This window comes from Mustela erminea, chromosome 6 (genome assembly GCF_009829155.1).
Source record: "Mustela erminea isolate mMusErm1 chromosome 6, mMusErm1.Pri, whole genome shotgun sequence".
NCBI classification, from domain to species: domain Eukaryota; kingdom Metazoa; phylum Chordata; class Mammalia; order Carnivora; family Mustelidae; genus Mustela; species Mustela erminea.
Genome location: NC_045619.1, coordinates 7024676 through 7035950, shown reverse-complemented (window position 1 = coordinate 7035950; position 11275 = coordinate 7024676). Strand labels below are relative to the sequence as shown.

At 57.5% G+C, this 11275-nt stretch overlaps 1 protein-coding gene across 2 annotated transcripts; it reads right to left on the bottom strand.

The window, feature by feature from the left end:
* Positions 1–216: 216 nt before the first annotated feature.
* Positions 217–9987, bottom strand: PMM1 (phosphomannomutase 1). Of its 2 annotated transcripts, none has more exons than XM_032346128.1 (8): positions 9797–9986; positions 6791–6908; positions 5652–5728; positions 5434–5525; positions 5100–5199; positions 1989–2064; positions 1152–1267; positions 217–771 (listed from the first exon to the last, which is right to left on the bottom strand). In XM_032346128.1, exons 1-8 carry the CDS (start codon positions 9881–9883, stop codon positions 649–651), a joined length of 789 nt encoding a protein of 262 aa, XP_032202019.1. In that variant the 5' UTR covers positions 9884–9986; the 3' UTR covers positions 217–648. The 2 variants fall into 2 exon arrangements, with proteins under 2 accessions (XP_032202019.1, XP_032202020.1); XM_032346129.1 differs by having other exon boundaries at positions 654–771; positions 1169–1267; positions 9797–9987.
* Positions 9988–11275: the final 1288 nt, after the last annotated feature.

The window sequence follows — 11275 nt, the reverse complement described above, 5'->3', positions numbered from 1 at the left end:
CTGGGGCAGGCACCTGGGGAGAGTACCCCAAACTTAACCTGTTTTAGGGCTTCAGTGGCCCACGGTCAAGTGGGTCGAAGACGTCCTGTGTGACCCAGCAGGGGGTCGGGGAGTCCCTGCCAGCTCTGCCTCCGCTCCCTCACCTGCCAAGGGGTGGCTGGGACATCTGTGGCTTATGATGGGCGCCAATTACGCATTCAGACAGAGCCGACACCATACCTTATTCCAGGAACTTTAATGTTTGAGAGAGAAAGTTCTGGCAAAACGCACCTTCCCCGGTGCGCTGCACCCTGCCTGGAACAGGCAAACTGGGCGGGCTCTATCTCGTGCCAACATTAGCACAGGCCTACTTGCCTACTTGCGGCGTAGACCGAAATCTGTCCTGTTCACAAGTACAAGCAGCAGCTGTGGCCAGGGCCATCAAGGTGGAGGACAGAGCCGGTCCCCCCAGGAGCTGACTAGCTGGGGACGGTTGTCCGTGCGGACCCTGGCCCTGTCAAGGGAGGCCTTGGAGCAGGTCATAGGCAGGCATCCTGGGCCACAGGAGGAGGGGCCTGGCACCCCCCAACCCCCACCATCGGGGCCAGGGGCTCTCTTTAGGCCTGGGGGGAGCTCTCTGAAGTCCCTATGAGCAGGCATGGGCCCTGGTCACGCCTCATGCGCGGTCTCTGGGAAAAAGATCTCACGGCATCGCTGTACAGTATCCTGCGGAGAGACCACGCTGTGGCCAACGGTCCGGGGGTCAGCGTAGATCTCGAAGTCATTCCCACCCTGCGCACAAGGGAGGGCAGGAAGGCACTTATGTAGGTGGTGCCTGGAGGAGGTTCCCAGGGCTGAGGCCCAGCATGTGCCCTGCCACAGGGTCCCCTCCCCACACTGGCTCCTGCAAATCTGCCTCTCCTCCAACCCCCCTCAGAACCACCCAGAACCCCACTTTCTCAGCCTTCACCAGATCTGCCCCCTGACTTGCTGTGTGACATGAGACAAGCGTCCAGGCAGCTCTAGCCCCAGCCTTCCAATCTGTGTAATGGGGCTGAGGAACACTGGCTGTTCTCCAGGGGTCTCCTGAGGGAGGTTTCTGTTCCCCTGTGTCCTGGCCTTGACCTGGGGGTGACTTGGAGGGGAATACACCTGGGCTGAGCCATACTCACGGGGCTGGTCTCGTTCCCAAAGAAGTGGATGGTGTCGAAGCTGTCCTGGTCCAGGCTGTCCAGACAGTAGCGCTTGTCCCAGCCCTCAGGGAAGACGTCGAAGCTGATCATGCCGCCTGTGGGGGGTGGCAGACAAGGCTAACAGTGGCGTGGCCCACGGGGTGGACTTGGCCAAAATCCTGCATTTATGCCTACATAGAGCCAGGCACAGGGCCTGGAAACCTCAGGCTCCTCACTGAGAGCTGTGATCCTGGCGGGCAGAACAGGTGGTGAACAGGCCAGGCCACCTCAGGGCAGTGGGGTAGAGAGCCGGAAGCTCCCCGACACAGCGCTGCGGGGGAGACCTCTCTGGGAGGGCACACTGAGCTAAGGCCTGAGCCAGAGCGCCAACTGCAGGGAACCCAAGGCGGAGAAGGGCACAGTGTGTCCCAGTACCAGAGGCGGCCAAGGGCCGTGCAGGGGCGTGGCCACGCAGGTCCTGGGGTCCAGCATGGTCTGCTTTCTGGGGAGCGTCCCTGGACACTGGACACTATGACGGTGGTGTTGGACAGCCAGAGCCTGAGAAGAGGCTGCTGGTGGCAGAGGGGTGAGCCGTGGTCAGATTCCAGAAACATTCTGGATGCAGGGCCCTGGGACTTGCTAGGACACTGCCCTTGGGAAGGGGTAAGGGAGATAAACACTGAACAAGACACTTTGGTTTTTTGACCTGAGCAACTGGGTGAGGCAGGGCATGGCCTGGGTTTGGGTGGGGAGGACTATGGGGCAGGAAGGCTTAGGCTGGGGCTGGCGGCCCGGCCAGGCTCTCAGACCCTCCACGGGATGAATGGAAGCACGTACCTCGAGAGAACCTCAGCCCTTTGCCAGCAAACTCTGTTTTCAGGGCTTCCACGAACTTCTCCCGGATCTTCTCCTTCTGCAGGAGGGAGGGAGCACACTCAGGCTCCCAGGGCTGCCGTGTGCCAGGCCCTGTGCTGGGCACACAACTTGCCGGGGGGTTAAAGGTCTCCAGGTGGATATCGTGATCCCCACTTCACAGATGGGGAAACTGAGGCTCAGGGAACGGCTGTGCCCTGTTCAAGGTCAGCCAGCCTCAGTGGCAGAGCCAGGGCCTGAATCCAGAAAGTCAATGACTAAACTTAGGGGCGGATCCTGTCCGTGGGGGGTGTGGGCGGGGTATCTGAAGGAGGCCTTGGAGCAGGGCAGAAGGAGAAGTCTGAGGGGATGGGCTCTGCCCAGCTCAACAAAGCAAACCAGATGCCAGAAATGAGTGTGAGGAGCCACGAGCACATGGAGCCCTGTTACTACGTGGCCGTGGCCGTGGGTACTCAGAGTAAGGTCAGCAGGATGCCAGGCACAGCCATGGGCCCAACCACATGGCAACGTGTGCCGGCTAGACACCTCCGGTGTGCAGGGGGCTGGGGACTTGGGCAGTGCCCAGGAGCCCCCTGCTGCCCCCGACTCCTCAGGCAGGATCTTGCAAGTCTGCAGTGTATCTAGAGACTCGGACTAAGGAGATGTGCACCCAAGGACCCTGGCCTGGCCCCGCTGGGGCCACAGATGGAGGAGCCATGCAGGGCCTAGAGGGGCAGCACCTTGGCTGCTGTGCTGGGGACCAGTGCCACAGGACAGAAGGTTCATGCAATGTGGGCTCGCTGTGCCCAAATCAGCAGCAAGAGCCTGGAGGGACAGTCAGCTCACAGGTGGCCTGGAAGGGAGCTTGCACACATCCTGGGGGACCAAGAGCCACTGAGGATGCTGAAGCCTGGGAGTAGAGTACCTCGGACTGCATTTTAGTCAGTCCGCGCTGGGTAGGACTGGAACCGAGAGAGGCAGGCAGTGGCCAACGGTTTGGGACCTGAAGTGGGCCAGGTAGGACATGAGCTATAAGGCCAGATATGGCCGAATCTGAGATAAAGGCAGGTCTCCTGGGTTCCAGGCCTGGCTGTGTGACCGTGGGCAAGTCGCCTGACTTCTCTGAGCCTGTTTCCTGAGCTAAAGGATGGAGAGGTAATGAATGAATCCTACCTCCCTCCCTCTCCTAACAAGCAGAAAGGTGGGATGTGAGACCCCTGCCTACTGTGGCCTTACCTTCCCAGCAGGCAAATGGTCCCCCAGGGAGGCCAGAGTCCCCACCAGAGGCCACTTTGTGGGCCCCCAGGCAACCCAGAAGGGGTATACTTCCTGTCTCTGGAGAATGAGCCCCGTGTGTCAAGTCTAGCCTTAGCAAGAACCAGCCCTGTGATCTTGAGCTAGTCAGCCTATGGCCCCAGTGTCCTTGTCTAAGGAAAGGGGCTACCTGCCCTTGGGATCCGAAGGACTGAAGAAGAAGAAAAGAAGAAAATAAATGGGATCCTGGCTGGTGTAGGTCACACAGGCCAGGGAGTCTGTGCCTTCCCCTCAGACCGGAAGGGGGCGAACAAGAGCCAGAGAGACAAGACAAGACCCTGGAAGCTGCTGGAAGGGTTAGTGTGTGCCAAACTTCCAACTCACCCAGTCGATAGCCCATGGGATGGAACTGTGCTCACCCCCACTTTACAGATGTGCAAACAGAGGCACACAGTAGCTAGCAAAGCCCCCGGCTGCTCGGCAAGCAGGAGGCGGAGCTGGCATTGGACACTGGGTGGCCTGAGTAGGGGCCACCTCTCAGTATGTGAGTGGGAGGGGTTCTCTGCCAATGGTCAGTCTTCACCACCCCAAAAGGAAAAGTCTCCGTGCCCGTGGGCAGTGTCTCCCCTGAGCCTTGGGACATGGACTGGGATGAGAGGTGGGGCCCAGTGAGCATCCCTGAGAGTCCCACCCGCCCTCTAGGAAACCTCACCCATCCCCTATGGGACCTTGGCAAGTCATTTCCCCTCTCTGAGCCTCAGTTTCCTCATTCATAAAATGGGACACCACTACCTGTTTCATTCATTCAGAAACTATTTCTCGAGCACTTGCTACGTGTTGGGCACGTGCCAAGCTGGCCCTTAAGGAGCTTACAGCTTCCCCGGGGGAGACAGGCAGTATCCGAGATTTGGAAAGTAGGTTGAGAGAGTGTACTAGAGGGTGGCGACGGCTGCCTGGGGAGAAGCAGGACAGGAAGGGAGCAGGGGCAGGGGCAGGGGTGCCAGGTTGGATGGAATGAGAAAGGGACACCTGAGCAGAGGTGGAAGGGATGGGGGAGAGCCAAAGCACAGCCCTGAAGCCGTCTCCATCTCCACCTGCGTCTGCAGAATCCGCAAGGAGGACGTGGTTGGAGCAGAGACAGCGAAGGCCAGAGAAGGCCAGACACGGGCCAGTGGTGACAGGCTTGGATGGCCTTACTCCTGAGAAGGCAGGGTGGGCGGTGCAGATGACACACAAAATGCAAGTCAAGGTTTAGCAGGGGCGCGCGTACCGGTATGCGTACCAGGGGCGAGAGAAGTATCGGTATGTTCTAGGAACAGATGCACAGAAAGCTGAAAGGTGGGTGCGGGCTGGGCAGACCCCTCAGGGCTCAGGGCACCAGAGGAGGGGCTGAGGCACTGCCAATTGGCAAGGGGAGCGTTGGAAACACTGTAAGCAGGACGTGGGGGGAGCTGACAGGCTTTAGAAGGTTCTCAGTGGCATCGCTGGAGAACAGACTGGCAGGGGGTTATGGGGGGTTATGGGGGGAGACACACACAGGTGAACAGATCTGAGGCCACTCGAGAGGCTGGCCCCCACGTGGGCGGAAGGTAGAAATGATGCCCTTGGCTTAGGCAAGTGATGGCTGCTGATGCCAGTGACCAAGGGACGGAAACCAGCCACACAGGAAAGACATGGGAGTGCCTAGACCATGGCTCCGGATGGGTGTCCCAGAGGGTATTGGTTGAATCAGAACTCCCGCCCCCGACCCCCGCACTGATCCATCTTGCTAAGGAGAAAGCAAGGCTCAGAGAGGCTGAGTGGCCAAGGTCCGAGAGCCTAAGGCTGCGCGGCGGGGGCTACCTTGTCCAGCTCGGAGAACTCGATCCGCTCCTCCAGGGTGCAGCTCCGGCCGATGGGCGAGATGTTCAGCATGCCATTCCGGAACTCGATGAAGGTTCCGCTGGCGGTACAGGGGCAGGAGGGAGGGCAGGGAGCCAGAGAGAAGGACAGCCCTGAATTCAAATCCAGCCCCATCTGGGACCTCGGCCTCCTTAGACCTCAGGTGGGACAAGAATCCACACAGCGATAAGCTGGGGCCCCAGCATCTGCCGGTGGCATCCAGGAGACCCGGCCCTGTCCTCCCTCAGGCCTGGGACAGGGGTGGTGGGGCAGGATGCAGGCTGGGAGGGCTCACCGCTTCTTGGGCAGTCTGAGCAGGGCCATGTAGCGCAGGCAGAAGTTGATCAAGTCCTGCAGCAGCTCCTCCCCGAGATGGTTCTGGATGGTCTGGGCAAGGAACGCGGGGCTCTGAGGGCAGCGGGCACAGTGCCCTCCCCCGGCCCGGGACTGAGGCATCAGAGGCTATGCCGCTATGGAAAAGTGTCGCAGGCTGAGGCCCTGAGGGGCACTGACCTGCTTGGAGAGCAGTCGTCCATGCTTATACTGCACGGTCCCATTCTCGGCAAACACATAATCAAACTTCTCGATGACTTCAGGGCACATGGAAGCGGGGAAGAAAGAAAGACTGTGAGACCAAGCCCCCAGAGCCAAGTGGAGAGATAAAGCTCACACTCCTTGGTTTCGCATTCAAAGCCCATTTGTTCCATCCGAAACCTGCTTTTCTCTGGTCTTCACCTTCAACTTTTTTTCCAAACAAGCCAGCAAGTTGGTCAACACCTCCGGGCCTTTGCACACAGGTCCTTCTGCCTGGATCGCCCTCCCCACTCCAAGATCCTGCAGCCTCGGGAGACTCCCCAGCAGAGGGCGCCATTTCTGCCGTGCTCCCACAGCCACCGCGGTCCTGAGGCTCCCGCCTTGTTTTATAGTTTCCATCACTATTCTGCAAGGGGGGCTGTATGGAGGAGTTTTCAGTCTGGCTGCCACAGCAAGTGGCTGGAGGGGGCAAGAGGAGAGGCTCCGGGAGCACAGCCAGGAGGGAGCCGGACAATGGAGGGGCCCTCGAGATGCAGTGGTGGGTCCTCAGGGAGATATTTTGAGACTTGCTGATGGGATGCATGAGGGGGCAGGGGAAAAGGTAAAAGTCAGGTGAATTTTCTAGTTCATGAGCTGGTGGGATGTGCCTCAGTTGTGCTGAGACCTGGAAGTCAGCTGAGAACAGATGCTCTGGGGCTACAACAACTTCCCCGGGTGACTTCAGAATCCTCTGTTCAGTGGGATAACTGTGCCCACCCTACAGTGTGGCCATCAGGATGCAGTGAAAAGAAATCAACACATGGTCATTTTCAGTAACTGACTATGTGCACTTTAAACAGGAAACCTGAGACTCAGCAGAGAGAGCTGAGAATGTCAACTACTCCAGGGCAAGATCCGGCCTGCTTTGTTCCCTGCCCTTTCTCCAAAGCCTGCCACAGTGCCAGGCACATGGCCGGAGCTCCCTGTGAGTCAGTGAGGGAGCTATCGGACTGTTTCCTCTATTCCCTCTGCCCCACAGAAGCGGGGCTGGGTCTTTGAGGGCGCAAGGGTCCGGGGACCTCCCGAACTCCCCCCACCCCCATCCGGACTGTGGAGCCGGCTCTGGGTGCTCCTCCTACCTTCGTCCCCATCTCCCAGCTGCTCGGCAATCTTAGAGTAGTCGGAGCCGCCCACCACACCGATCTGTACCCTACTACGCAGCTTCTGCAGGAAGGCAGCGACCTCAGGGTCAATTTTCTGCAGGGGAGTGGGGAAAGCACAAGATTTCTGGCTGTTAGCAGGTCTGGGACCTCACTCAACCCACACACAGTGCTCAAGGGGGCCCATGTTCCATCTGAATCTGAGGTAGCTCAAGGTTAGAACCCAGACCTCAAAAGGAGACGTCATAGATTCAAACTCTCGCTCAAGTCCCTCAATTGCAGATGGCTCTTGGGCCACTGGCTTTGCTTTCTCTGCCTTAGTGACTGTCCCATCTGTAAAATGGGGATCACAGTAGCAACCACTGGAGGCCGTCCGTGCTAAGATTAAATGAGACAGTGCATCCCAATTGCTTGGAAACAAACAAGCAATTCACTGGTAACTAATCATGTGAAGATTCCCCAAGGAAATGAAAACTAATGAATTACACTCCACGTTTTCAGGTTCCCGGCTATTTAAATCCGACAATACCTGTAGGGAAATGACCTTGTCAAATTCTGCCACTGAGAGTGTAAACTGGTGCAGCCCCTTTGTAGGGCAATTTTGCAAGAGAGCTTAAAATGCATTCACCCCATCCTCCAGAATTTCCACTTCTCTTGCCTGGGTGTATATGGAGGTTCACTGAGGTGTGGTTTATCATAGTGAAAACCTGCAAACAACTCCTAAGCTTGCCGACCCGAGAAGGGAAACACCTGCTCTGCAATGGTGCCCTGTGGTTACACAGCAAGGCAGGCCTGTGCTTCCAACAGGCAACAGTCCCTAAGACATGCTGTTAACTGTCCAAAACAAGTAGCTCAGCACAGAGTTTACCTGAGACACTCTCTCTCTCTCTCTCTGTCCCTCCCCCTGCTTTCTCTCTCTCAAATAAATAACAAATCTTAAAAAAAAAAAAAAAAGGCAAGTTACAGAAAGGCACACACAGTATGACACTACTCATAAAAAAAGGCGGGGTGGAGGATGAGTGCCTGGGGGGCTCAGCGGTTAAGCATCAGCCTTCCGCTCAGGTCACGGTCTCAGGGTCCTGGGACGGAGCCCTGCATCGGGCTCCCTGCTCAGCAGTGGTGGTGGTGGTGGACCACGGAAACTGCTTCTTCCTCTCCCTCTGCCCCTGCCCCTGGTTGGGGGGAGGGAGGGCTGCTTCTCCCTCTTCCCTCTGCCCCAGTTGTGCACTCTCGCTCTCTCAAATAAATAAATAAAACCTTAAAAAAGAAAAAAAAAGGCCACAAAAACTGCTTAATATTTGTTCTGAGTAAACAGATCTAGACAAAGGTCTGGAAGGAAATCACAGGACAGGTAACAACCTTTCTTTGGGGTGGAGGTGGGTCTGGGATCCTGACGTGGTCAGAAGGGACTTTAGCATCTCTGTTACGTTTTCATTCTTCACGAGAGAATGTGTTTGTGAATACGTGTATAATTAAAAATTAGCTTTTAGGGCACCTGGGTGGCTCAGTAGTTAAGCGTCTGCCTTCAGCCCAGGTCATGATCCCAGGGTCCTGGGATCGAGCCCCCCTTGGGGCTCTCTGCTCAGCAGAGAGCCTGCTTCTCCCTCTCCCACTCCCCCTGCTTGTGTTCCCTATCTCGCTGTGTCTCTATCAAATAATAAATAAAATCTTTTTAAAAAATCAGCTTTTATTTATTTATTTATTTATTTAAGTAATCTCTGTACCATGTGGGGCTAGAACTTAGGAACCCCAGATCTAGTCACATGATCTTTCGACGGCGTCCGCAGGGTTCCCTGGTAATTAACTTTCAAGAGCACTAAGGACAGGGCTTGGCATTAACAGGTGGCCAGCAATAACACACGTACGGGCTGGTGGGTCAGTGAAGCAAAGGGTCAAAGGGAGGGGTTGGAGCTGTGCCTTAGACCTTGCCACCCCCCTCCACGGTCATCTTTCTCCCATCCCTGAGGACCCTGGGAGCTACTGGCAGTAGAGCAGCCTGACTTCTGTGTTCCCAGAGCCTAATCCAAGGGAAGGGGGTGCCATTTAGGACCTAAGAGGGGAGGCTAACACCTGGCTTCCCATCAGCCTCTGCCTTGCAACCCAGCCCTACGGGTCCCTGCTCTAGGGGATCCCAGTTGTCCCTTATGGCCTAGCTGGAGGGCGGAATAGCCTCAAGGCTGTCCAGAAAGAGGCCTGCCTATTTACTACCCAGCTGGTGAGAATCGGTCTAGGGGCTCATCTAGGGTGAGATCCAAAGCTAGAAACACTGAGCGCCGGGCAGAATTTGGAGGATCAACACAGTGACAAGTCTTCAGAAGAGTGGTCCTCCCACCCTCCCTGGGCCACGACACCTTCACAGTGACCAGACCAGGCCCAGTGACTCTCACCTCCGGGTGGGCGGAGCCCAAAACTCCTCCGAGGAGGTACAGAAGCCCTCCCTGCCTCCATAACTGAGGGTGGGAGGTGAAGTGGCAGAGGAGCTTGAGAAAATCAGACCTAGGCCCGGGCCTGGAAAGGTCAGTTGGGATGGCTTCACGACTCCGGGACTCTCACTAGATAGCGACTCTGATGCTCGGGTGCGCGCCGAACCCTGTCCAGAACCCTGGGCTCAGATGCCAGTTTCGGGCTACAGGTGCGTCCTAGAGGCGGGAGCCCGGGCTGGGGAGGCGGGGGCGTCCGGGGACCAGGCCTCAGCAAGACGAAGCCTGAGCGGGGGGGTAGGGAAGCTAGGTCCCCGCTCGCAGTCTCCTCCCTCCAGAATCCCACCCGCTCCGACGCTCCCGGGCAGAAGGGGGGCGCAGACACTCGCGGGCTGCGACATGGGGGGCCGGGGCCGCATCACTCCCAGCGGGCGACCCTGGGGCGTCAGGGACCAGGGACCGCTGCATCCCACACTCCGTCCTGGGGTGTCCAGCGTCACCACTTTCGGCCTCTGAGCGTCCGCGTGACACTCCCGACGGCAGCTGCTGAACGTCGGGGCCTTACCTGGCGAGCCGGCGTCAGGGTCCCGTCCACATCAAACAGGCAGAGGACGCGCTCCTTCCTGCGGGCGCCCTCAGCGGAGACCGCCATGGCTGCAACTCCGCGCGCGCGGCCGAGGCCAGAGATGCGGCCGCCACAGCCGCTTGGGAAAGAGGCTAGACCAGGCGGGGCCTGGGGGGGGCGGGGCCACACGGCCGGCGGGCGGGTGCCAAACCGGGAAGGGGCGTGGTCAGGGCGTGATCTCGGCGGGAGAGGGACAGCACGGACGGGGCAGAGGAGGGGCCTGAGCTGACTCAGGGAGGCTGGTTCTGATTGCACCGGGAGGGGAGGGGGCGTGGCTTTGGGCGGAGCTGAGCGCGGCGGGTTGGTCGGACTGTTTCAAACCAGACGGAGGCGGGGCCTGGGCCCGGGCCCGGTGGGAAGTGATACAACCCGGAAGAGAGGAGCGGGGCCAGAGTCGCTCCTTCCCGGGAAGATTCTGATTGCATCTGATCGAGAAGGGGCTGGACGGGGGCGGAGCCTCAAACTCCGCAGTGCAGTGCAGGGCGGGGCAGGGCGGGGCAGGGCCGAGCAGGGCGGGGCGGGGGCGGGTCTCAAAGAACCTGTGCAGTCTCCGACTCGCCCAGCCTGCCATCAGCTGTGATGCACCCGCCTGTTGCTAATGCCTTTGCCCTACAATTCTCAAGCCTTAAGTAATCACCTGATGTCCTTTGCTCAGGCTCTGGACTTTGCCAGATGGCCTTCGCCGAGTCTTACTCCTGTGCTGTCATTGTGTCCACCCCATGAGGCCCCGTTCATGGTCCACCTCCTTCAGGAAACCTTCCTGGACTCCTCTGTTCACGACTATTTAACATCACATTGACTTTACGGTTAGTTCTAGGTTTTCTTCCCCCTTCACCCCTACGTGACTTTGGACAAGTCACTTCACCTCTCTGAGGCTCTGCGTCTCCACCTATAAAAAGGGAAGACTACCACCTACTTTGAACGGTTGTTGTGGCACCTCAAAGAAATAATAAATGAAAAAGAGTCCACATAGTACCCGGCACACAGCAGACCTACTCCAAAGGAGAATTTCTACAGATGTACTTGGTATCGTTTCTGATTAAACAGCTAATGGGACAGCAAAAGTTTTAAAAATGAGCAGACCTTTGAGCCAGCAATTTAACTTGTGAAAAATAAGGGAAAATTTGGGGATTGGTTAACTTAATTACGATCCATTTATGAGATGAAGTGTCATGAAGCCATAAAACCTGCGTTGTAGAATATTTAACATGGAAAGAGCATTAAAATGGAAAGTAGCAGGCTGTCCCCTGGAGTGGTATCACGGTGAATTTTAACGTTTTTCTCCCCTCAGAAATGCATCGACTGCAGCTTCCTTTTCTCCAGGACTCATTTTTTTGGGGTGGGGGGGCTTCCTTCCATACTGCCAGAGCCCAGCCCACCCCTGCTCCCCTCTGTGCTCCCCCGGGGTGTCATTCAGCT

Excerpts from the sequence above, each read along its gene's own strand:
- PMM1 (XM_032346128.1), bottom strand. The coding sequence starts at position 9,883 with ATGGCGGTCTCCGCTGAGGGCGCCCGCAGGAAGGAGCGCGTCCTCTGC. Across the intron at positions 5,526-5,651 it reads GACGACTGCTCTCCAAGCAG|ACCATCCAGAACCATCTCGG; the intron begins GTCAGTGCCCCT and ends TTCCTTGCCCAG. Across the intron at positions 5,200-5,433 it reads CTCAGACTGCCCAAGAAGCG|CGGAACCTTCATCGAGTTCC; the intron begins GTGAGCCCTCCC and ends CTGTACCGCCAG.